Source organism: Ptychodera flava (assembly GCF_041260155.1).
Source record: "Ptychodera flava strain L36383 chromosome 3 unlocalized genomic scaffold, AS_Pfla_20210202 Scaffold_27__1_contigs__length_13241970_pilon, whole genome shotgun sequence".
NCBI lineage: Eukaryota > Metazoa > Hemichordata > Enteropneusta > Ptychoderidae > Ptychodera > Ptychodera flava.
In genome coordinates this window covers 3,285,753-3,313,503 of record NW_027248281.1, presented here as the reverse complement: position 1 = coordinate 3,313,503, position 27,751 = coordinate 3,285,753, and the positions used below count along the sequence as shown (strand labels likewise).

Below are 27,751 nucleotides of genomic sequence, written 5' to 3'. Positions count from 1 at the left end.
ACATCAACTCTTATCTATTCCGAATCAATTGCAGTGTGACACAATTTGAGGTCGGTCGGATTTTTTCCCATTATCTGATTACTTTAAGCATGACATGTCCCGGATGGAAAAAGATAAAAACATCATGGCTCTGCAACAAATATACTCCGACGTGTGGAACAATCTAAACCTAAATGTCATCTTAAAACAGCAACACAATAAATCCAAAAATTATAGGACGGTGTCGTTATCCATGTCAAAATTTGTAACGATGATAAATTACACGAAATCTTGTGAACGATGTCTGGTGAAGAGCGACACGTTTCCCAGCGATGTGTATGGTATGTTTTGTGGATATTTAACTGCCAGAAATCTTCTTTTAGAGAGAAAGGGGCAAGTACAGAGATTGAGCATCTCGTAAATGATATCTCGTCTCATCATGGACATCTCCGATCGACGCATGCAGACAGACATTGAGAGAGACAGAAAGAGACAGTGGCAAAAAGAGTGATTTAGTGAGTAAGGGATGTAAATTGAGTGGTTGAGTTTATAGATAGTTCTGGCTGTACTAATGTTACATGTATTACGACTATCTTGTAATGCGAAAGTATGTTTATAAATGTGGAAAGGCGAGGTGACGAACAGTAAAAAAACGGAGACAACTAACACGTACGTTTGAAATACTGCAATATGGTAGAGTAAGATATCCTTGGGAATTTACACATATGACAGTGATAGCAGTAAAGATATAATATATTGATATATTTATCGAATCATCCCTTCATAAATATCATCTAAGTGACACTCTTTCAGATCAACTGATATCCCCTATCGGCTCAGTTGCTGGTTTGAGTAAACCGGCTAGGCTGCTAGCTTATTGCATGCCCATAGTCTGACAACACAAGTGAGTCAACATTGTCGGGGGTCGCCATGCACTGGACGAACGGGGCGCACAGCTCTGCCCGGCAGATGCGTCAGCGACCCCGCCGAGCTGCCTTGCAATGGCCTCTGTCGCCGGGGAGAGGCATGGCTCAAAACTTGTATTATTGTCGGGGGTCAGTCTACAGCGGACGAACGGGGCTCACAACTCTGCCCGGCAGATGCGTGTGCGGCCCCGCCAGCTACCTTGCCCCGGTCTCTGGCACCGGGGAGATCACAGAGAAAGGTTCTATCGATCGGAAAAGCAAAATATAGAGAAATTAAGAGTGGCCGTCAAAACAAATCTGTGACTTACAATAATCAAATATACTCTAGTTTATGTTTTCGTCACATGGATGAAATCTGATGACGAAGTGGAAGTGATGACGAATCCTTACAGAAAAATCAGCTTGATTCGTTCTAGAAATTTCACATCATATGGAAATCATTGCAATACCTGCACTGTCTGACGTCATTTTCACCCTATTAACATGGTGTACACCGGTTTTGAAATTTGAATGTCCGCAATGTCTGTTTTAGGACTTTGATTGGTTGTGACGTAACAATATGGTATCCAATAAGTTGTCATTTAAGTCACCGTCTTAATGACGGACACTCTTTCTCAGAGATGGTGCCTTTTTGTCTCTAAAGCTACCACAATATCACAATCAAACACAATCTGTCGTAAACATTTTTAAATGGTGATTCTCTGATAAATGAAATATAATCACTTCGTCGAAAATAGGCTTTTTGTAAGCGTATTCACAGTATATGTAACTTTGAATGAATGCGCATGCGTATCACCATCATCGGAGCGTGTAACGTTCAGCGAGGCAGATCTTCATTAGAGCTCACATGTCAACAACTTACAAACTCCCGTTGTTATGATGGTTATACATCTGAACTGACGTGTTTGAAACATGCAAATGTTGTATAACAGCCAACAGGTCTGTCACATACGAATGACTGTCCTATTTACGAACCGTGTCCCTTATAACAGTATAAGAAAATTCGCTCTTGATTCTGAAATCACATCTTCGGAAAAAGATGAACACTAAGCTTATTAAAAGTAGAATTCGCTCCAGAGACAAATCTTTTGACGCTGATTTTGTTTACAATACTCTGATAGTCTGATGTGTCGGTCGTTTTAAAACCAGAAGAGTGAATAAAGTTTTCACAGTGTCGTTTGTGTTAAGAGAGGAACTGTAATTTTCTCAACCTTATCACTGACAGTGTATAATGTAAAAAGACAAAGAAAAATTGTCTGTGGTTAAAAGGCAGATTCTACAAGAGAGTCGCGTTACTGTACCTGCAGCAAAATTACTGATCCATGATGCCTGAGGAGTAGGCAACGTACATTTGACTTGAGTTTGATCCGCTCCATACAAAGCTGAAATTGTCATGAAATGTTTGTCAAAGTTGTGACTTTTGATCTGATATTGTCGGTATCGTTGTTTTGTGTGAGGGTCAATGTATTATTCTAAATCGCGTATAATTTCAAGACTTGAATCTCTTCATTGAGCGGTTTGATACGAGTGACATAATTAAATAATATAAAATGGCAATTTTTATTTGTTGTTGCCAATCACAAAAAGGCTGTGTGCCTTGATTGATTACGTATACGTTAAGGAATTCAGGAATCTGATTATTTCAGTGTGAGAAACCTTCTTCAGCCAATTTTATGTAAATCAATGATGCGCACACAGTTTTCTACGCTGATCATTTGATCAAAACCCCTCAGAACAGATCTAGTTTTATATGTATTATGACTCTTAAATCATGAATTTTTATGCAACGAAATTCCTGGCTGTGTTTTCTCAGGGTCTGATATCAATGCAAATCTGTTTTCCACCGGTTTACACCAATCTCTGAAATCATCGATTATAGAGTCTGACGTAACTTTCCGATTGTATATGTGTCGTAAAAATAATTTCCCTGACGTCATATCTCTAAGCCTCGCATTCTATGTTGATTTCTGGTCCAAATGATTTCTTTTGCCAATTTGTGTCAAAGTATTATAGTCTGACTAGAGAAAATGGAGAAATGTTAACTTGGTAACGCGATGATGCGTATGACGCGTCACCGAGAAATGAGTTAGGTTGGCCGTGTTTCCCCTCCTCTCGGAATACTTCAGACACAAATCATATAGTAATATTTTGTCGTCAAGATCATGGCGTTTGCCTTGTTTTACAAGTCACCAGGAAAGCTCTTTCAAGTTGAAAATAGCTGCAGTTTGACTGCATGACGTGGTAACGGACATTCTTCTGTCGTCCAGCATTATTTGCCACGAATGACTACTTTCCTACAAAGCTCCATTAGTTTTACTTTTAAAGTATCGTCATACTATCGTACACCTATCGCTTCAACCTGTGGACTTCGCATCATAGAGTATTGTACGATATATTCTCGACAAGATGCATCAAATAAGGGCGCATGCACGGAAATGTTTTATGTTACTTTATATTCGATATATTATACCCAATGTAAACGCATACGTAAATTTACGTTTAAATACTTGTCACTGTCCGATGCAAAGGTGAGTCTCAGCCGAGCTGGAACCGATAACTGATATCAGATAATTAAACGCTGCGCGTGGCTTCACTATGGTGTAGAGATGTACCTGAATGTACATCGTCATTTGTCAAATTAACTCTTTAAACACAAGAATATTCTTCAAACTTTGTGAAATAACTCAACTGCAAGCGATGTCATACTTTTACTAGAAAAACTTAATTCCAAAAAGTCCACCCCTGGGGGATAAACAAATTTCAATATTTCAATAAATAAAATGTTTTTGTTTTTGTATGGAAACTAATGGAATATTGTTTTGGGGGAAAATGAAACTTAGAAAAAAGACAACATAAGAACAAACTCCTTTGAAAGTTTTTTTTATAAAATATAAATGATAGTATTATTTCATGTACAGATACCGACCATAAATCAATCGTTCTAGATCTGTCGACACGTTCATCTTGCATTCGTTTCGTCATCTGTTGTAACTATGACTATAGAGATTACCTGCAGTTGTATCGGCTACCTTCAAACTAGCACAGGTAAAATAACACGTTTTGCTGCAAAAAGTCCGTCGGGGCCGTCCTTTATCTGACAAAGACATACTTCATTCTCATTTAGTCAACTCTGTGGTGAGCTGAACTGGTTATCTGATGTGTATCTCCTCTATTCTCATACTTATTTACAATACTTGGTCCAGTTCTCACGTCAAAAGGACACTGTCATACATTCAGTGACATCACAGGCGACCCCAAGTATTACTGAGTTTTTCGCACTGTTTTCTATACCATTTTCTCTTCTTTCTTCATGCTCCGAATGATCGGAATAAATAAAATAAATGGTTTATATAACCTAACCTAACCTAACCTAACCTGTGACTCTTTATTTATTTTACACTCCATTGAAAGGACGTATATCTCTCATACACACATGCTGTAATTAATTAGTCAACACAACTAATTATGCTAATCCGTGGACTTATCAGGGATTTTACGGGTTGGTCAACATCGCGAAAGATAGGAATGGTTACTAACATCACTATCTTTCCGATGTGACCAACCTCTGATAAGTCCACGGATTAGCATAATTAGTTGTGTTGACAAATTAATTACAGCATGTGTGTATGAGAGATATACGTCCTTGTAATGGAGTGTAAAATAAATAAAGAGTCACAGGTTAGGTTAGGTTAGGTTATATAAACCATTTATTTTATTTATTCCGATCATTCAGAGCATGAAGAAAGAAGAGAAAATGATAGAGAAAACAGTGTGAAAAACTCAGTAATACTTGGGTCGCCTGTGGTGACATTTGACTCTCGGTTCTGTGACGTTTCATACGTTAATGTGTTTCTGTGTTTGGGAATGTACGGGATGTGTCTGACTATGCGGGTATGTGTCTTGGATGTGAACATGTATGTGTTATCGATATGCATTAATGGATATCTTAGCAAAATCGGATGTTTGCCCAATTCAAAGAATCTTGATCAAAATCCATATGATAAACATAAGACTTAGCACAAAAATTGTTTTAATGTCTTCTCAGCATCAAAACAGCCTTACTTAAAAGCTTTATTGAAGTTATACTAGACAACTAACCGTGATCACTTCTCGATTCCAAAGTTGCAAGATGTAAGACATTGCCAAGGCTTATTGTATATACACGTTTTTAGAGGTGACAAGGACAATTAACATCTGTAGTTTTCAAGAGATAAATATTTATATGTGATGACTGGAGATAACATCTCTATGGAATTTCGATGCCTGTTGTTGTTGTGTGATAACAGTGCAAAATTATAAGAGGTCGATTATGTAAAAACTTTTGTAAAATTTTGAGTTGAAATATCTGCTGATAGAAACATTTCATTATGGAGAACAGCCGAAGATCTAAAGGATACTGACTTGTAGTATGGTGCTGACCAACCTCTCCCTGTATTCAGCACTTATTTTTCGTGTCCTTATTAGCCATTAGAAACGCTCTTGCAATAATCCAAATCATACACGTTTTCGTTTTGATTTCCAGAGGTAGAGTGCCCCTCTGGGACAGATATACGGACTCTCAAATATTTACAATACTTTTCTAATGTACCGCTTGTGTGGAATAATTATTTAAGCTGTTTGGCTGAATGAAGTTGTCAGTGTCTTGATGCTTTTATAGAAATGGAAAATATTATTTTTACACCCATTGAGTTAAAGCAGGGATGGCGGCCATGTTAAATTCTAAAACATCGATAAATTTAAGGTAATTGTTTCCCTAGTTTGCATGGTGACCCCCACAATTTTTATTTTTATGTTTAAAGTTAGAGTATGATTGAAAGATTTCGAGAGGAAAGCTTGAACAAAAATGTAATTATGTCATCTATAGGCACATACTACCTTCACTTGACATGATCAATCCAAAACCACATGTCCTAATATATTCCAAAATCAGATTTATATGTGGCCTCGAGTTGCTGACCACACTGACCATGATATCCATAGTGACTGTTTCGCTAGAAAGTCCGCCATTAAACGATAAAGAACAGCACAAGTGTTCTGTAATTTATAAACTGTTTTATAGCGATATGAAGGGTAAGAAACATGCTACTGATCTGTTTCATTCTTGTCGTATTTTAAAACTGCAACTGCCACATATAAATACTTCAAAGATAAAATGCCGGTTAATCTGATGACTTTATTTCCCAAAATTATGAATTATAAGACAATTAAAAGTCAAATTAATAAACAGGAGGACAAGTTGTACTGGGAAGCAACACCGTTGGGTCAGGAGGCGCTGGTACACACTGGTATCTGGAGAACATGTTTTCCATTACGGCACAAACTTCCATATCTGACGTCACTCGGTCGATTATATTTTTGACGAACTGCATCTGCACTCCGGACTTCAGGTCTGCAAGCAAAAACAGAAAGGAAATAAAAAACACAATATAATGATGTGCAACTTGACCGCTGTGAACCTAAGAGTAACCTACTTTATAATTTAAATGAATCCATTACAGATGATTCGTCTAGTTATCGTTTAACACTGAGGTATAACAAGTTAAATTGAAATCCTCTGTTAAAAGCAAAGCACGGGGATTTCTGTAAACTTTGTCATCGAGAAAATACAGTGTAGCCATGTCTGTGAATTCCTTTGGAGTATTTTTGTCCAGTATGTTTGATCTTATCTCATTAAGTGAAACGTTGTGGTCAAGTGATGGGAGATGGTTTGACAGAAACTGTCTTTAATGGAATAAAATATCTCCTAACTAGTATTTTTGTAAAACTGTTTCCTTTTTTATATTTTGCCTGAAAAAGTTACCAAAGCTGTAGTCATATTCAATTGTCAATTTTTTGTCTTACCGTATGAGTTGTTTGTGTAACCCCACCTGAGAAGAAATAAACGTGGTATCGAAAATGTTATTCACAAACATTGTTTTACAATGCAAAATCTATTTTAAGGCTGATTTGTGATTGTTAATTATTGTAGGACAACAAATGTTTTAACGACGACCTCACTCAGGCATTCACAACTTTAGTCTCACCAAACTGTAATCATTTAAGTTGTTTGCATAAAAAACCCTCACCAATCAAAACATCCATTGGTGTTTCCGGCGCTGCTTGTTGCCTGGGGATACACGATGATGATGTCATTGAGTTCGCCAACTTCGTTGTATCCTGAGTTTAAAACAAATTCTTCTTCCAGTGTGTTTCTGTAAAAATATCGAATCATGATGAGACATCACTGCTTCCAGTAGGAATGTGTGGAGAATAAAACAGCTACGTTTTGGTTGTTATTTAAGTTAATTTCTCACCCAACCAATATTACTGAAAAGATAAATATTATTGAGAAGGATATCTCTCGTTTAACGAGTTCAAAGCAAATTTTATCTTACCTTCCCTGACTACAGCCGTGGAAAACGATATGCAACTTGCAACCTGTGTGCAGCGAAAGAAAGAACGTAACAAAGATGTAAGATGGACAACATTGTTGTGGAGTGACACTGTGAATACTAAATCTCTCACGAAATGTTAGGATGATCTCTCCGTTGACAATATTCGTAATTCCAGTCTCAGTCAGTCATACACTCATGGGACATGTCAATATCTTCGGAAGATATCGTTTGGTTGTTGTGAAAGAAATTTGACTTTCACAGGATAAAAGTCCATGTTTTCGTTAACAAGTTTTACTAACATATCAATTTGTGGTAACTGATCAGTCTGTTGCAAATTCACCGTGGTTTTATGAATATCTAAACCAATTTACCTGGTTTATGAGCGCAGCCTGTCGGTACGTATATGTAGCCAACACTGTCAAGGCTGGTACCACCAATGACAGAAGGCTCCAGTTCGGTCTGGTCAAATGATAGCAACTATAACAAGAAGCAAAATGTATGTATAATTTACTCTTTCATTCATCTAAGTCTGATCGACAGCGTGTATCTTATTTTAATATTATCTCCCATCCTAGCTTCGCTGGATTTGTGTTGTTGCGCGAACATACTTTTTTGTAGGTTGTGTAAAGTTTTCTCGAAAAAAATCGAATTATAGTCTTCGAAGACAACCATACTTAAGTCGTGTGATTTAATCAGATATTTTCGTGTGTCATGCTGTATTGCTCAAAGTTTTAAAATTTGCAATTCTTCTACAAAACTTACGTCACCACCAGGTGCAGCCGTGTAGGAGGGTCTCTGTAACAAACAAAGAAAACTATAAGAAAGCACGCGAAAAATGTTTTGCGGCGAAGTTGAAAACTTCAGCTAAACGCACATTAAGGTACACTCCCTCTGCCAGTTCTCGGCCACTTGAATGAAAACCGATATTAACGATCGGCCGCAAGCGGCAGTTGCCAGTCTAACGTGTTTTGAATGTAGGCAAGAGTTATGCCTTCACAACCAATCACAAACATAGGTCAAAGGGCAAAAGGTTAAAGAGAAACAACAACAAATGTGCGCTCTATCGCTCTTCCCGTTATCGGCCACTTCGCCCCATTTCCATCCACAGTGTTGACCTGGCGTTTGTAGCGTGACTGTGGCCAAATATAGAGCGATTTCACACATGCTTATGAAGATTTGTTATCTTAAAATGTTTAAGGGTTGAACTGCACACAGAAACACTGAAACCGCACTTAAATCCCGTAAAAATAACAGTTTGCAGAGGTAGCTTAGTCCTGGGTCTGCGCTGTGGTTGAATTAGTTCATGCTGACATGGTGCTGTGTATTATAACAACGGTGGGATACAGGAGTTCGCGTTCAAATCAACCATTATTTGTCTGATTTCCCATAGCATTTATTATTAATATCTGCCCAGATTTATATCAAATGTTAATATATATTGACTAAATAAATAAAAATGAAGTGATACATAAAAAAGACAGCAAAACATAACTACGCAGTGACTGGATATCGCCAACAATATAACCGGGGTAGACGTCAAGGCAAATCCCGGAGGCAAATCCACAAGGTTATATAAAACTACTTGATCGTATACATACAAATGTAAATATGAACTAAGATATGAACGATGTGTTGCCTTGAGTTGCTTTCCCTTTATTGAATACAAGAATATATTCGTATGTACACACGAAAAATTCAATGCATCAGGCAGACCGATTGCAAAATGTGAATGAACCTGTCAGCGTGAAGTATGGCCGATTTCAGGCAAATTACAATTTTTTTCAACCATGTACATCGGTACGAAATTCTTCAATGATAGACAAATAACACACATCGTAACATAGACATACTACCAGAGAACATTTATGAGTATTTGGTGGTTAAAAAATTCTTTTCGACTTCCAAAAATGTAGTGAGAAAAACTGGTCAAAATCGTAGCGACCATAAAATGCGCAGTAACAGTGAGAATCGACATGAGCATCTCTTCTTTTTATACCTGATATCGACTTGCTGATTCGTAATGGAATCCTAAAATTTGGTGCCGAGATTGTTGATTACATCAATAATCCTTAGGACCACGGAACTGACGAAAAATATCATAACAACGACTTACGGAACTCTTTTTCATGCCCTGGCCGAGAATAGGTGCTGGCCGAGAACAGGCGGAGGGAGTGTAGCAAATACTATCATATAAAGAATACTTGCTCGGTTTTATTAAAAATTACTAGTGTAATGGCTGTGAAGATTACTCTTGCCAGAAGATCATAAATGTGAGTTGCTGCATTTCCAAAAATCTTTGAATCTAAATTCTCAAGTTTGTTCCAGATTATTTTATCTTATGCTAAATTTGCAGAATACATTTATTCTGCTCTATCAGTCAGTGCGTTATGTATTCGTTCTTGATGATATGATGGAAATGAATTGCATGGCAAAAGGAGTATCATCCTGGGCACTGCACTTGATTTTTGAATACTACAGCAAATATCAAGCTTATGTATTGAAACGTCGTAAGTAAATAAAAAAAGTTATTTACTACAAATGCTCCATAAATCACGTAAATTTGTCACAAATTTGCGATAAGACCTATACCAAGTTTACGTTTTGTGTAAGCTTACACGACGCGTAAAATTCGCTATGACATGTCAGATACCATGTCGCGCTGTAAGCTTATTCAATGACACTTAATTTCAAGTTGTAAAAAGTTGTTGAGATGAGTCTGTACCTGCAAATTACCTCCATATATGTGATTCATCAGATGAAATGCAGCAGGATAGTTACAGTTGTTAATGTAGGGTCTCCGACTTGTTGTACAACCGTTACCATAGTGTTCAGTGATCTGAAGATGAATGTAATCTACATTACTTTCAAAGCATGGCCACAGGGACTGGTACGAATTTCACACAATCCTTTATATCATTGATAATGACTTACTTATTTAATCCCCAGATAACTTCAACACGGTAGCTTATTAGGCAGTGTTCAGAGACAAACAGCAGTGTGTGGTGAAGTGATCGGGGGGTCCGATTAAAGTGTTATTAAAGTAAGAGGAGACCATTGGTAAAAAATACAGTTCTTCTTTGGAAATATATATGAATATCTTGGTTTTCGTGCAGGTCCCTGTGGTAGTGCTTGTATCTCTCCTAGACATCCAGTCTTGCAAATGTCATTGTAGTCATTGTGTAAAAGTATTGCATCTATATTGATGGATTAAACGTGGCATTGTTTTCATGGCATGAATCGATTCATTCACAGTAAATCATATATATGACGTTAAAAACTGAGGAAATTATCACTTTTGACTTCATTTGTACATAGTAGAGTTCGTATACAGTCTCTGAAAACTTTAAAATTATTGCAATTGTTTCTCAGTAGCTGAATGGAAACATATCAACTTTGCCATGCCAGTCTTACTAGATGATGCATTGTCAGCGTTAAGAAACCCTGGTAACTGTACAGGGTAACATCCACCTACGAGATCTGAATATGAAAAGACTGATAGATCATGTCGTACCCTTAGCCATTTCATTGGCATAGTGTCGTTTCCATTTCATTTCCGACTGTACCTACCATAGCAAAGTTTGCATTGGTGCCATACTCCGTCATGATTTGAGTCGGATTAATGAATTCTTTATAGTAGCTTTCCAATTCCAATACCACACCTGTTTCCCAATGTACAAAACAAAATTAATTTGAAATCCCGTTATTTACATCTCTGTGCTTCAAAATGTGTTTGGATGCGTCAGTCCAATTGTATTTTTTTAAATTAATGTTGTCAAGGCAACGAGCGAAGTATAAATTTCATGTACTCTTACAATAGCTTTCTGTACGCTCAACGTCTATACGTTCTGTCATTGTTTTTGAGTCTTTGCTTCGTAACTCATGACATCTACATATTCGTATATGTGAACAGAACTGAACTTGTCAGTGTTTGAAGATCACAGCCCCAATGGACATTCTTACCGGGTACAACTGTTGTGTCTGAAGTTCCACTGAACAAATAAACTTTATCATCAGCAATTCCTGTCACGGGGTCAATGTCTCCAGAACCTTCAGCAGAGTATGTGAAATCAATCAATCTGATGACGTCAATGTCTTGAGGTGAATCAGAACATGCGCCAAGTGCCCTAAGCGTACTGCCTTCTGCGCAGTGATATGGTCCTTGCAAGGAAGAAAATAAATAAGACGATAAAAAGTTCATTCTAAGACTCGGAGTCCGTATAATTGAAGAAAATAATTTTGTAATTCGCTGAGATGATCTAGCTGAGATGTATCCAGTTAAACAACAATTCCACTGTGGCCGGAGTCAAAGTTTCATGGCATTCAGTTCAGAGATTATTTTGCGACGAAAGATACTCGTAGGTGCCTATGGTTAATGAGATATCATAAACATTGACTGACTGGGCAAATGTGCTGAAAGAAATAGCAATTTGTCAACATGAAATATTCTGTAAAATCCACGAAAGGGTTAGAACTTTACAACATTTGGTTGGAAGAGCCAGAAGAGCTGGAGGAAAAAATATTTTGTCAAAGCCAGGGTGTTATCTCCTGCCCCTATGGATGCAGTAATTAATGTCACGCTTACCTGCAGCCAAAGTTCCACATCCCATAATACTATTTGAATATGCCACTTGTACTTGTACAGCCATGTAACCTCCCGATCCAATACCACTGACCGATATCTGGCTTGGATCTGCACCATAACCAACTTATAACGACAAATATTAAAATCGAGGTGTTAATATGCACAGTATAGTTGATATTGACGGCCTTAAATAATACATATTAAGTTTTTATACAACAAACGTTATAATGCATTTCCCAGGATATTCCTATTCTTCATGCCAGCGACATTGAAAAAGTTTCAAATTTGACTGTGGTAGACAGGAATATGTTAAGAATGATGCTGAGGTATAGATACGCTGATGGGAGAAGAATTCCATCAAACTCCTGTAGAGTCGATTATCCTTTGCCTAATCTCACAGATGCCTGTGTCATTTTTGACAGAATGACATTTTATCGTACTAACAAGTTGTTAACGGTAAACTACCATCCAAGATTCAATTCAGTTCCAAATGTATGCCATCCTTGCTTGCAAGCATTGGTAAAATATCTCTTGTATATTTCCATCGTTCCTGGCGGAAAATAATACGCCATGTCGTAGTTGGAAAGAATCGAATAAAACTTACGGAGTGGATCTGGATCAGGGTCTGGTACCCATAGAACACACTGACCTACAGTAGCTAAGGACAACAGTGTAGAGACTAACCATATTGCAGTCGCCATCTTGAAATATCCTTACAGATAAACAGAAATGGATGACGCTTCGTTAAACCTATTTGTCGCACGAATACCCGGCCCATTTATCTAAGTAAAGTAAGTCTTTATTATCAAAGGGATACATGTGTCCTGAGACGACATCCTGACCTCTTTGTCTGAGGTGATAGCATATCAGTGTACAGAGTCGTGGGAAGAGAAACCTGCTTTGTGAAGATGATAAAGACGACTGTTGGTATACCTGGTGTAATGCAAATATCGGAGATAGAAAAATCATGTTATCAAATCAACCATTTGTCAATTTGTAAGATTGCTAGCACGCAAGAGTGTTCATCATTTTCTATAGAATTGTAATGTAATCGTTAACCCAGGTACAGTTGTAATGATTTCGGGTCAACTAATTGTTTAACACACCTATTCTTCCTTGCGGCTTTCTCGTAGCGTTACAATAATGATACAACACACCGTCAATCACATTATTATCACTACCAAATGCACTGTATAGTGTTAATTAGTCATTTTCAAGCAATTCGTCTTTCTTTATAAACCTAAACTGTGCTTTTACTAGTTCCAGTTCCTTTCTTTGCAAACGTTTATCCATTCTTCCGCTTCGTCGTGTATGGCCTAACTCAAGGTCATTACTCTTCCTGCGTCTGCGAATTTCGACACGTCTTTGGAAAACGCACATCATTTATTCTCAATGTGGTTTTAGTACATTCCCTTTTGCAATTTGACTATCTTAGTCTCCGCTTATTCCGATGCCAAACCCGTAGCCGAGTTGTTTTTTTGATAATCGTCAATTGAATAGCGCTCGCTAAAGAGATCAGAATTACCGCACACCTCATCATATTTCCTACGCGATAAACCGTCAACGCTAGTAATGGTTTTTCCTGGCTTGTGAACGATTTCAAAATCAAAACCCTGAACTTAAAGAATCCCCCCTGGCGATCCTACCTGATTGTTTGCATGGTCAATAACGATCTTAAATTTAGTAGAACGATCTTCCCCCCTCTACTGTCTATGGTAGAACGCAGATGGAGGTCGCACTGAGATAAAACATTAAATACCACTATAGCTTTGCGTGCATGCGTTTTGTGGTAGTGTATAGCTGCTGAGCTGGGAAAAGAAGTCCTCCGAACGCATTTTGTTTCTCAATCCCATGTCAAAATAAAAATAGAGGAATGAGTAGACAAAGTAAACGGTCCATCAAAACGTAGGTATTCCAAACTAGGATGTAGACACCAAAACCTGATTTAAGATATCGAAGGCCTGTTGACGCTTGGCCTCCCGAATTTTACGAATAAATTGTACTTCTTCCTTCAATAAATCGTGCAAAGGCCTAGGAATCTTCGCATAGTCTCTGATAAAGGGAAATACAGTTCAGCTATCTCAAACAAGGCACAGACACTAGATTCTAGCTGAGGGAAAATTCTTAATCACTCTTATCTTCTATGGATCAATCCACTTTCAATCTAGCTTCTTTAAGACGTGACAACACAATGTTAAGACGCTGTAGATGTTTACTAAATGTCTTCCAAATTTCTGTCTTTCCGTATCCAAATTATGAATAATTGTCTCATCTTTAACTGAAGGAAACACTATTATGCACGCACTCTCATCACCAGAATTTAATAGCCTGAGTTGAATGAAGCCCCTCTTGTTTTATTTTGACATTGCAAAATGCAAGTTGTAAATGTTGCTGTAACATTTCAAACTAGAATACTATCAGTTAGTAAGCAGTATCTTTCCAATCAGTTTATCATGGGACTTCCAAAACAATCATCAACGAATGTATACTAAATTCTGGAAGTACATGCATTGGTGTGTATTAGCTTGTCACAGATTGAGAAACGAACAAAGACCAATGACAGTCTTGACTTTTTGTCATTAAATTTGACTCTCACTACTAACTATGAAATGATTGACAGTAGTTCAAGTTTTACCATTGAAAAATAATGTTCTGCCTGGCAAATTTATGTTATAATTTTAAGAGGTTGGTACACGGTTTTGCTACAAAAATGAATCAGGTGACATATGGTTTTCTTATCTCAACTGTATGAATCACAGGTTTGGGGACCGTTTACTGTATATACATATTCAAAGGCAAACTTAAAGCCTCAACAGAAGTGGTATTTGTGAAACAAAAATCAGTCTTTCTGTCCAACAATTTCCCTGTCTAACTACATTAGCTCATAAATCCAGCCCATAGTATATTCCACCTTCAGCTTGTACATGTACGTCAAAATTCTGAAAGTTCAAGAACGCGAACCTGCACATTGGCGACAAAACTAAATCAAAGCGACTTAAGGTTTGCCAGGTAGATATATTTTGTCAGATTTTAATAATTTTAGCTGATTTTTACGAAACGGACTGAATTTCAAAGTCGGTCCAGCTGGTCGCGTCAGAATAAATAGTATTCATTGTCGGGAGAGGACAAACTTGTCTTATGCATGTGATAGAAGATGTTACAGATAATTTTATTGTACCATTATGTATCTAGGTCTTTCAGTTCCTGGTAGGATAGTTACAACGCTTGATATCATGAAGGTTTGCTAAGAATATATAATTCTTGGTCGGTGACTTGTTGTTTGTTGAACGGAAAAGACTTCAGATAGCTGATTTTCAGAACATGAAAATCTTGCAGGCCTGGCTCCAGAAACCATTACTGTTTTACTATTACTATTGTCAGTATTAGTTAGTCTACGATATCATTCAATCAGCTTGTTATTAAACACTCATCGTAATACGAAAGATCCCTTCCTGGGGAATTGTCGACGCATACATTTTTCTTACTATTATATGTCGATAACATTCTTACTTAGGCGTGAGAAGTTTTGATGATTACCATAAATCTTTACGAGAGATATATACTTTTTTTCAAGGAGTTAATGTTGGAAATGTAAGACGATTAACTGTTTTTATAGAAATGTAAACTGTGGCCAACTTGACGAAAAAGAATTCATAGAAAGTGAAGACATTGTTGAAAGTTGCCTGAATTTTTCACCTTGGTGATTCAAGGAACGATCTTCAATCACTAGAAGTCTTGTAGCAGGGAGCAAAATGTGAACTGGATTTTGTCAGGAGATCGTTGTTTGTTGACAAATTTCTCTGTTGAATCAAGATTGCGATGACTCAGCTCACATAAATGTCGTATTTACGTTGTTGGAAAAAACCATGTATACCTATGGTTTCAAATTCTCGAGTCCATATACAAACTACTCCTCGGATCTAGAATCCCGGCGAGAGCGTCTCAATGTTTGACCTCCGTTCAAGCAAGGACAACTTACATTCCAAATCGACGGAATCGTTGAAAGTTCTGATCACTTTCAAATAGCATTATTCTAATATCTTTATTTTCTGGAGATGTCAGTGTTATAGGCGACGATATCATTGGTGGATATTTAATGACGGTAGTCTAAGAGTGAATATGTGCCAAAAGTAATACAGACCGCGTTTTGATGTCCGGAAAAAAACACAACTCGTCAATGGTATTTATTTTGGATATAACAGGTTATATTTACGTTTGTATTTGTGCGATTAATCATACTTGAATGACAGAAATATGCCGGCAACCATTTTGATCATGCCTTGTCTAGCCCACCCTCACCGGGCAATACGGTTTTTCTACGTTTTTTACGTACTCGTTCAATATGCATGAAAATATATATCACTTTGTAAAGAGAGTAGGCAAAATTAAATATGTTTCATGCTCGTCGTGAACATTGCTGGAAGTTTAAAGCAGACTGTTCATTGTCTATTGTATGCAAAAATTGGGTATTGTATTTGAGAGGTTAGTCACTAAGAATTAAACTGGTCCAATCTGATTAATATAAGATGTAGAGTACGGCGACGTCTACTTACGCGTATACGCGGTATTATGCAGTGTCTTGGACGCTTCTTTTCAACAATACTCTTCTTGTACAGAGACAGCGTCCAAAGGTATACTCAATGAGAAAGCAGCTATAAATTTTGAATTTTTTTCTATTTTTGTAATAACAACATGGTGTAGAATGTGCACTGGCAATATTGTTATTACTGAGGAAACTGAAAAATGCAGTATATCGTCATGACTCCTAAATCAATTGTTTGTAGATTTTGACGATGAGAAGATTTGATTCGGCATTTCGCTGTGAGAAACAAGACGAATTTCTCTTGTTTTAAATTGAATGACACGGGCAAGTATATCGAGAATTCGGTGAATATTTAATTGGTACCCCAGCCATTTTAATCCCAGTAATGTATACAAACCAATAAAATATCAAAATTAGAAAGATGGAGATTTCATACATATCAACGTGTCACACTTTCTGATGGTATAAAAAGCTGCAAAGTGATCCATGCAGTGCTCCAATGTTACCTCAAGCAATTTGTAAGAAGCTCAAAAATGCGCATGAGCTGCTCTATAAGTTGCACCATTACGGATTTTGAGAGAGAGAAAAAAAAGTAAAGTGCGTGTGTGGCACTTAAAAACGCCAAGCCTACTAGCTCCTCTAAAGGCTCCATTTTGTGATTGCGTGTAGAAGTCATGCTGTCATGAAGTCGTGATTCTTCGTAGGTCACATGACGCACTAAAATAAGAAAGTAAGTAAGTACTTCTTCTGTCTGATGACTGCAGGATGCATGAAACTTAAGTAACAGATATCATTACTTGGTAGTTGAAGTAATTTTGTGTCTTGTCATAATATGATAACTAGTGTCCACAAAGCGATAATCTTTCAGTTTTGAAAGTCCTATAAATATTATGTCCCTTTTCCTCAGGCATAGGAAAGAGATTGTCCACGAAATGAGTCCAAATTCTTGACCATAATGCGTACCAGGGACGTTCAGTTCATGATGGTTTCACATACAAAGTTGCCAGAAGACTGAGAAGATTGACTTCACTCACACTATTCTAAGAAATAGAGTCGTGCATATTGCAGATGGAAAAAAACTATTGTCAATAAACACGATATTTACGGAGAAATCCAGCAATTCTTCGTTCGTTTGGTGTACTGTCAATGAGCTTCTGTCTCAGGAATGTCGAATCCGAAAAGTCCCCGTTTCATATATAACGATGTCACACTTTACTATCATGAAACAAGTGTGGACGCTTTTAACTCTTCCTTCACGAGTGTTGTTATATCGTTATTACCTTCAGTGTTTGCATGGCTTTGCATCATAAAACGTTGATATCTTCAAATATTAGTAAGACAGAAGGTAATGATATAAACTTGACTCCAAGACTTCTTAAAATAGGTGCAGCTAGCATTGCTGATTCGGTACCAGCATCTTCAACATGTCAGTATCCAAGGGTTCTTTTCAAAATTGTTTTAATTGCACTCGACTCGTTCTGATCCATAATGTTATCAGTAAATACACGTGTATTTCCCTTCTACCAGCTACATCTAACATTCTCGAGAAGAGGTATCTCAAGACAGCAATGGCATTGTTACCTCCCCTGGCTCTAAACAGTTTCACTTATTCCTTACCGTACTTCTTAAGCTTAAAGACAACTTTCGAGAATTATCCATAATGGTCTCTACATTGTTATTATTTGTAGATCTTCGTAACGTAATAAATCTTGTGAATAGCGATCTACTTATTAGAAAGCGTTCAAACAGCCCATCTTTACCGTGGTTTTGATCTTATCTAATAGGTCAAAAGTGAAAGGTGAAAACTCTAGGGTCTGATGTCCACAATTTTCGATTTTTGAAAAACTGAGACGGCGAATTTTTTTCTAATCCCTATAGCTTTAAAATGAGCCCCAACAAGTGGTAGATCAGAAAAGACTTGTAAAAATTTGTTGAGACAAAGTCATGGACAATATAGCTTCAAGGTTATGTAGAAGTGGCTTTCGAAGTCCCTCGTTAGTAATGAGTGTGAACTACATCCATGACTTTTATTATGTCTTGGATCAGTTTATAGATAAGTGTGATACAACTGATACAGGACAGATAAGTGTGATACAACTGATACAGGATAGATAAGTGTGATACAACTGATACAGGACAGATAAGTGTGATACAACTGATACAACTGATATAGGATAGATAAGTGTGATACAACTGATACAGGATAGATAAGTGTGATACAACTGATACAGGACAGATAAGTGTGATACAACTGATACAGGACAGATAAGTGTGATACAATTGATATAGTGCCTCTATTGCCTTATTTGACTTTTATATGGACGCTCAAGTCCGAAATAAAGATATAATAGTAATAAATAATAATAATAGGATAGATAAGTGTGATACAACTGATACAATATAGATAAGTGTGATACAACTAATTCAGGATATAAAAGTCATTTATTCTTATTACTAACTTCGGACTTCAAAGCCATTTCTACTTAACCTTTAATACACATGCTGAAGCTATATTTTCTGTGACTTTGTCTCAAAACGTACTAATTACATCACAGATCAGTTTCTCCGTGTTGCACTGTGTTTAGGTACGGCAGCCGGATGAGAGCCTCGCTGAGTAGTCTTGGTAACTGAGAGGATATGCAAATACAGAGAGATATGACAAAAAATAATAAACAAAGACATGAAAGTATAAAATTAAAATTTTTAATGTTTGAAGTCTCAGCCAGTATGGCATAAAGGGAGTACTGTACAGTGATTGATTTTACACTGGTAGTTGAAAAGTGAGAGAGGATTCCCTAGGGGAATGTACAAAGCCATGACTATAGCTCCCTAGCTGCATATAAATATGTGTATGACAATGGTATAGGAAGCTAGCTGAGAGAAACTGTGAGAAGAGGAGTGTACACTGAAAATCAGTGACAGATATGGTATTATCCATCCTTAGAGTCGATCCATTTTGGTGACAATTTGATAAGACCAGTGTGTGGTTGCTCAATGCTTTCTCCACTGGAAATGAATTTTACAGACACCACTGACTTGAAAATGGTTGATTCTATGGTCAGATTGGTGAAATAGTTCAGCTGAAGGAGATATTATAGATACATGCATATCTTGAACTTAGTCTCACCAATGTACAGGTGCTGTGTTTGATATGGCTGGTAACATAAATGGGATACCATGTGTTTCAGGTGATGTTACTAATCATTTTGTACATTTTCTGAGTGGCTAGGGGGTTATTGTATGGAATTCAGAAACAAAGTTACATTGGTGACAAAAGCTACAATGTTTGGTGTTACCAGAACTTGGTGGATTAGTTTTTAAATGAATCTTAGGTGGTGCAAGATAATATTGTCTAATGTCAGATGGGTAGATAACGGGCAGTAATTTGCATATCAGTGATGGCTTTACAAATATTTAATCTTTGACAATCCTAACCTAATGTTTAATTAGAATATCAGATATTTTTGGGAAGGCAGGAACACAACAGTAAAAACCTTTAGAAATGTATACAAACCGCGTCAGTGCGAGTGTAAAAGACATGATAATTACAATATTTGAAAAATGGTGGATAAAAACACTGGGTGTAAAGGATTAAAAACAGATGTTTCAGGGTCAACCCTTCTGGTATTGCAATTTAATGTCTTTTGAGGAATGCAATATTGTCATTTGTAACATTAATGGGATGTGAGTTGTATTAAGATTGTGTCTGTCAAGGGATTTAGCTTTGTTGGCTTGTTTTCAATATCATTGGGTCATATCCACTGTTACTAGTAAAACGCCTTTTCAGTTCAAACATCTTCCATTATATCAACTGGTCTAACTCTAATATTGATAATTCATTCCTTTGTCTTATCCATCATCATCATCATCTTGAAAACAAATCTTAAGGCAGGCAATAAATCATGATATTACCCCTGCCACATATATTACTAGTTTGATTACAAACTGAACACAGATCTTAAGGCCGGCAATAAATCATGATATTACCCTTGCCACATATATTACTAGTTAATTACAAATTGAACACAAATCTTAAGGCAGGCAATAAATCATGATATTACCCTTGCCACATATATTACTAGTTTGATTACACCAAACAAACATTTTGTATCTGAACCTTATGACAACGTCAGTTACTCAGAATATTGCTTTGAACAAACAGAGATTTAGAATTTGCATTTTAGTCTGTCTCTCACACCTACCAAATTTTCAACATTTATTCACTTGAAATTTGTATAATGATCATGTTAACATACAAAAATTCATTCATACTCAGTTCACTATCACACAAGCGAATACATAATGATCGTTAACATTCTAATGATGAAAAGCAATTACGGTTACTCGTAGTGACCTTTCATTCTCAGTTTTACTTTTAGCATTCCATCGATTTGTTCAGAGATGAATATGAGGATATGTCACCAATTAGAAATTTATAATACTGTAAGAATTAAAATGAAATCTTACAGTCTGTTAGTGAAACAAACAAAATTTGCCAATCCTGGGTATGGATACTTCTAAAGAACTGATATGTTTTAGGAATGTGAATGCAAGCCAAATATATTTTCCTTTCACGTAAGCTACACTCTAAAGTCTAGTGCATATAGGATAGAACCTTCCCATGATAAATCAACATTTTGGTCGCTACTTGCAATACCGGTGATGGACGGTCGGCCAAGTGACGAAAGGACCATGTTATTCATAGCGGATACAATAATTCAAACAGAATTGCTAATAATTTCATACAATTATCAAAATGACATTATTTTGTCCTTTCACTGTCGTTTATGTGGAACTTCGTATTGTACCTGTACTAATTCTGAGTCATTTAATTTTATTTATATTGAATACGTGAAAATACCAAAACTGAAAGATTCCGGCGCACGGTACTTTTCACCATTGTTCCTTTTCCTGAGAAATAACTGCTATACTCTGTTTAGTCATGTGACTATCAGTAACAGTCCTCAGACTTTTTACCGAACGGTAATACTAATGAGAAGAAAGGAAAAACTGCAATTACTGTTTTTGAGTTGTCTTTCTTGATTTGCAATCCTGGAAAAAACTTCTAAATATGGAACGTAGAAATGCTTATGTAGACGTGTATTAGAGTAAATATCATTGACATTATCGTCGTGACTGGTTTAGAGTATTACTCGTATACAATGTATTCGGAAGTGTGCATTCGATATTCCTGAGTGGAATGTGCAAGGCAAATAAAATATTTTAATCACGGATCGTACTTATTCAGCGCAATAAAGTCTTTTCAACATGGATCGTAAGATGTAGATAAAACAGCAAAGGTTTGAATTTACCTGAAAATTCCCCGTTCGATTTCAGTATACTTCTGTATTTACCAACACCAATTACGATTAAACTCGGTGAACCTCGACCTTTCCATCTAAACTTCCGGTGTTACACTTGTCGAGAAAAATTGCACGTGCATTGTTATATAGGCTCCTATGATCTGCAAAGGTAACAATCAGTTTTAAATATTTTGTCAACTGAGTTTGCGCTTAAAATAAAAATTTCGAAAGTCTTTTCTAACAATGTTTTTCAAATAATTTTGCTCACACTGTTGCTAGTTAAAATTGACATAAAGCGATATTTGAATATTGTACTTCTACTCAGCATCCATTAGTATTAAAATAACACGAGTATGCCCTGATTTGACTCAGGGTTAGAAAGGAAAATCGAACTGTTCTCATTCGGCAGTAGGCTTATTGTAAAACTCCATTTACCCAACCGTAAACACCGCATTCACCAACAACCTAGTCCGTTATTTGAAATGAACTTTTACTATTTCTTAGCTATGGATTGACACTTCCCAAAAAATTATGTTTAACTGAAAACGGAAACGTCAAAAGTACCACTACCAAGGTTGTAGAAGTGACGGACATCCAACAAATCCTTGCCAATCTTTTCAAACAGTTGTGGTCTATTATCATAAATAATATTGCAAAAATCCACCAGATTTAATTTGCATTGAAATTTTTAGAGGAGAATATGAGGATGTTTCACCGATTATATGTATGTCATAGGGTGATTTTTTATGTTTACGCTTAATATTAATGCAAAATATGGTGGCTTTCAATACAAGGCGAAAAATGGCTGATCGATGAGAACATTTTTAGGTTTACAACACTTTAACTATCAATTCAGAATATAACATATTATGGTAAGGGAGCATTCATGTTTTTACGGGGGGAGGTCCGGTGGAACGCAGGCTACAAATGGAATGCAAAAAGCGACCCCTTCCAAATTATATTTTACAATATAACCCCCATCAATTGTGAGATGTGACCCCAAATTATTATCAAGTGTAAATTAAATTTCAACAGTTTGAGCGGTTGCTCATTGCATAAAAACTGAAAAAAGTAAGTATATGGCGAAGAGACGTTCTTGAAGAGAATAATTTCCTTGGCAGACATTTCCTCGATATTCATTTTGGAAAACAGTTGGGTATTTTGTAAAAGTACTACGACATGCAAGCTGATGAAATTTGTCTATCTGTTCAATAATATTAACTTACAATGATCACAAAACAATTTTGATAGAAATAAATATGTATTGAATATCGCAGGCGTTTTTATGTCCACAATAAAAGCGTTGATCTTACAGTAGAAAGTATACCACTGCTGTGCCAAACAGTCTGTGATAATTCACTTCTCATATATCCACATGATCGTTTTCGTAAACATTCTAAAATACACGGATACACCTGGAATGGCGTTGTCTAGCTAGAAATACAAACAATTGGTGTTCGTTGACTGATGGCTTAGTAATTATATTCAACCTTCTATATGCATATGGTTTGATCACCTTGTCAAAGGCAAGACTGGTGGTACTTGTTGTGGGGACAATCACGTGAAACCACATGTAATCATCTTGAGGAACAATAGCACCCTGGGTGTATCGGAAATCGGATGTTTTCAAAGTTAAATTTTACGTTCATAGAAATAAAGTTCACATCTCCAAAGACCAAATTGTCTTCTCGTTTGATAGAGTCGCCTTCGCTGTACTCATGTACGTAACACGATCGCAGTTTGAGCCATTCAGCGTTCGTGTTATAAAAGTTGGAAAAAGGGATTATTGGAATTGTAAAAGTTTACTGTTTCAGTTATTTGAAAATTTTTACCGGGACATTATCCGGGAAGCATCGGGAAATAGTCCATTCCCTCGGCCATGTGATAAGTGTTGCTAAACTCACATGTCACTTCCACTGACTCAGGTGTGTAGCTCGCAGAATTGTATTGCGTGGTAGAGAACGCCAATTTTCAGCGTCCATGCCATGAATAGATGAGCAAAAGTTGTCAAATAATAACACAAAGTTTCAGTTCCTCAGTGTCCACGGAGCAGCGTTTAGGCTGAGTGTAGGGAGGTTCTGGAGAGACTCACGTGCGAAAACCAACACATGTTACAGTGAGCAGAGCTAGTAAACCAGTGAATGGAATGTGGTTCATTCCAGGCAACCACAGAATGGCTGTACATACAGTCCCCTCGAGATTCTGTATTTGGAGTGGGGGACTGTGATTGGGCCTTTGAAATGGATAAGGATTATCGTTTTCGGTCAATGTGTTCTTCGACCGATCACAGTCCACAAATATCCACCTGGCAACATCAATTGGTCAAAATATGATTCATCTACACTGCGATAGTAAATTAGTCTCGCTCGTTTGAGTGACTTCTTTTACATACGTACATATAAACGTATTTTTTCCATCGTGTATTGAAGTAACTGCTTATAATCTGACAAGTGCATGCTAGTGTGATTTACCCTAATAAGAGTCAGTTTTCACATCAAACATTACGATTTCCCATATTTCTGACATTTCAATCGTAGAAAAACCATAGTTTAACCATAAATACCTTTTTATTCATCCTTACGAATACTGCATACAAGCCGTAATATTACCTTTGCTGCAGCATGCACCGCAGATCATCCAGAACTTTACAATATTTCGTAAAGCTGCAGAAAACCGACGTGTTCAAGGGACGTCCTCTAATTGAAAACATTGCTAGCCGTAAAAAACCAAAAAGGTAAAATAATGATAGAAGCTCTTATGAAAACGAGTGATTAAACATTGACTTCGTGGTGACAGAGGCAATCCCAAGATAGATTATCAATATGAGTGAAAAAAGTTGACCAAATGTTACACCTCACATTCAGATCTGTATATAGTCGCCCGAAATATCTATTGTCTCAAAGACAAGTCTACCAACATGGATGACATAGACTACAAAGAAACGAAAAGACAGGAGGAAAATGACTGACAAGTGAAAAGTTTAAACTGCGAATGTGATCGGTTTTAAAAATTGTACATAGCGCGGAATCACATTTAAATGCATCGTCCGCTCGCACGGGTCCGTTACTTCGATTGCAGTCTCCCACTAACTACCTCTGATTTCGGGGAGCACCCAGCTGCCGGACAACAGACCCTGGTAAGCGAAGATGATTGAAAATACGATTGTATGAATGTTTCAAAATGTCACAAGAGGCATCCTGCTTGCTGATAGAGCTCTGCTGTGATATTGGCATACGATATCCATGGTTACTATTAATAACTGTTTGTGATCAAGCTAGAGGCAAATATTAAGAACCGATGAATGATAAAAATCAATTTTCGAAGACTTATATATTAATGTATGAATGAGTCAATAATATGAGATAACATGGATTTTCAGTTATAATTTCCTACAGAGAATGAATGTACCCACGTGAATTCAACTCTATCAGCTTTTTTTGAACCCCTAAAATACAACCTTACTGAATGCTGTATGACAATGGTTTCCATGAAAATGGCAGAGCAAACCCCTAAAATACAACCTTACTGAATGCTGTATGACAATGGTTTCCATGAAAATGGCAGAGCAAACCCCTAAAATACAACCTTACTTAATGCTGTATGACAATGGTTTCCATGAAAATGGCAGAGCAATTTTGCAAAATTTTAGATTAATTTCTTTGACAGTCACCTTTATAACATCGTATCACAGTTCCTCCATGTGGTAAAAACCTCAGCACAATTTTAATTTTCGTCTAACCAAACTTTCAAAATTTTGATATTTGTAAAGTGACATTTCAGATTGAAACTACAAAGGAACTTATTGGATAGAAGAACCTTTCTGCAAACTGATAATTATTTTGTAAAATTGAGAGAGAATTGTGGTTATATCCCTTGGAGTGCATGACATGGCCCCTCAGTACAATTTATCTGCCTCTCAGCACCACATATCTGTATCTATGCATGTATCTGTATGTAGATTGCAAGAAACAGCTGGCATATTATCGAAGAGAAGGAAATTGAATCGCATCACATGCAGAGCTACTATAAAGTAATTTATACTAGGTTACAACAGCTGGTTTAACATAGATACTTTAAAGTAATTTATACTTAGGTTACAACAGCTGGTTTCACAGAGCTCTTTACAGTAATTTATACTAGGTTACAACAGCTGGTTTCACAGAGGTACTTTAAAGCCCGAATAGCTCCGATTTTTATGTATTATTTTCATGATTTTATATTCAAACAAAAGTTTGTTCGTGTAAATGCTAACTGAAGAAATGTGCTGACTCAAGAAACCAAAGGGAACGTTAAATACTGCATTGTGCAGCATTGGATAAACCCTATCCTGCCAAGTTCATATTTCATCATCAGGTCAAGTCTGTCAATTTAGTGAAGCACAATATGTCCCATTTGGTGCATTTGAACAAAAACCTGAACATTTGAAGGCGCCTGAAATCGCAGATACTGTAAACGTGTGGAAATACATATGGTTTTGGCTCAATACTGCTTTTCACTGAGTTGGCTGATGGGGAAGTGATACTGTCTGGCAGGGAAAGGGTTAAACAAGGCAATATTCATTACAGTCAACTACACTTTTTGCTAGGGCAACATTATTGCCAGGATCATGCTGATCTTTCATGCTTCTTTGCAACTGTACCAGTTTTACATCACCAAATTACAAGGTATATAGGCCTACTCACAAGATGATAGCATGCTCATCATGGCTATCCTTGACTCTACACATCTTAATGATGTCAAAGCAAATAATCATGATCTGGAGCTGAATTCATGCAGGCTGGAGAATATGACCCAAGGATTATGTTATGCACTTCACAATGAAAGATCCTGACCATAGCCTTGCCCGAGTATGAGTAGTGAATTGCAAATGGCTAAAAATTGCTGGTTTTCCCAGTTTAAACTAGTAACTTACTATTGTCTGTTTTATTTTTTTCTGCTAGGTTCTTGTTGGACCTGTCATATACAGAGTGTTGTTTTTGTGCGGTGCTTCAGATATTGGAGGAGTTCATACGAACAGAACCAAGTGACATTGATCATTACTGCACGTGTTTACAACAACATAGATCAACGTACAACTTGTGTTACGTTATTGTAGTATCATATTTTATCGATTTCATGATCCCTCAATTGCAAGTCTAATTCGGGTTGTGTACATTTTCCGGTCGTCGTTCATCTTTGTGGTAACCGATGCCAAAAAGCTACACACCAAATGCACTGAGGGTTTTGCGATGACTTCTAACATTCCTAACCGTGTTTGAACTATGTGATATCAAACCAATTTATTACAAATGTCGAATTCATTTTGGCTGCAGTGTAGAGCTTGACGGCAAAACCTGAGTTTTGCTGTCCAACTCACAAACCCTGTCAAAGCCTCGAGCTACTGCTCTGCACCTGATTAATCTTTGATTGAGATGGACCAATATGTAATTTTATTGCGATCGTTTGCTCTACTTTCAAGCAGTCGAGTTGCAGTTCAGACAATGTTTAGCCCCAGGAATTACGCAACATGTTCAAATATTGGTGCAGCATGTACACATGAGATATGCAGCATTGACAGTGACACACATACCTACCTCACTCCCTCCATCAGTCTGTATGTACAGTAGGTCAACCTCATTATTTTAGGATCGGGAGTATCCATATATGCAGCTTGCTTTTGAATTCTGCATGTGTAACATCATGAAAACACATACAGAGGGCTTAAGGCTGACAAAGATATGCTTCTCATATAAATTAAACCGACAAACTAATGAACAATACCAGATATTTATTTATTTATTCATTTTTATTTATTTATTTTGCACAACATGATAGCATGGATTACTCAGAAAAGTCTGAAGACTTATTTCCACTGTGGTTCAATTTTACAAAAGACCGACAGACAAAAGAAAGTAACTATTTCAATGTAAATAATTGGACCAAAAACAGTAAAAACGCCTCCAAAAGATCTGTGAAAAAGACAAAACACTCGGAAGTGTCACAATATCAAAAGTAAATTAATACCGCATTCTCTTGGCAATTATGACTGAATTTTTGTGTGTCAC

General features: G+C 36.9%; 1 protein-coding gene across 2 annotated transcripts; it reads right to left on the bottom strand.

Annotated features, from left to right (window-relative positions):
* Positions 1 to 6,058: 6,058 nt before the first annotated feature.
* On the bottom strand, positions 6,059 to 12,637 carry LOC139126164 (poly(3-hydroxybutyrate) depolymerase-like). 2 transcript variants are annotated; one of them, XM_070692211.1, is made up of 11 exons: positions 12,466 to 12,635; positions 11,862 to 11,984; positions 11,240 to 11,437; positions 10,847 to 10,938; positions 10,002 to 10,115; positions 8,042 to 8,074; positions 7,651 to 7,756; positions 7,280 to 7,322; positions 6,971 to 7,096; positions 6,747 to 6,772; positions 6,059 to 6,294 (listed from the first exon to the last, which is right to left on the bottom strand). In XM_070692211.1, the coding sequence occupies exons 1-11, from the start codon at positions 12,560 to 12,562 to the stop codon at positions 6,122 to 6,124; spliced, it is 1,131 nt and encodes a 376-aa protein (XP_070548312.1). In that variant the 5' UTR covers positions 12,563 to 12,635; the 3' UTR covers positions 6,059 to 6,121. The 2 variants fall into 2 exon arrangements, with proteins under 2 accessions (XP_070548312.1, XP_070548313.1); XM_070692212.1 differs by lacking the exon at positions 6,747 to 6,772 and having other exon boundaries at positions 6,167 to 6,294; positions 12,466 to 12,637.
* Positions 12,638 to 27,751: the final 15,114 nt, after the last annotated feature.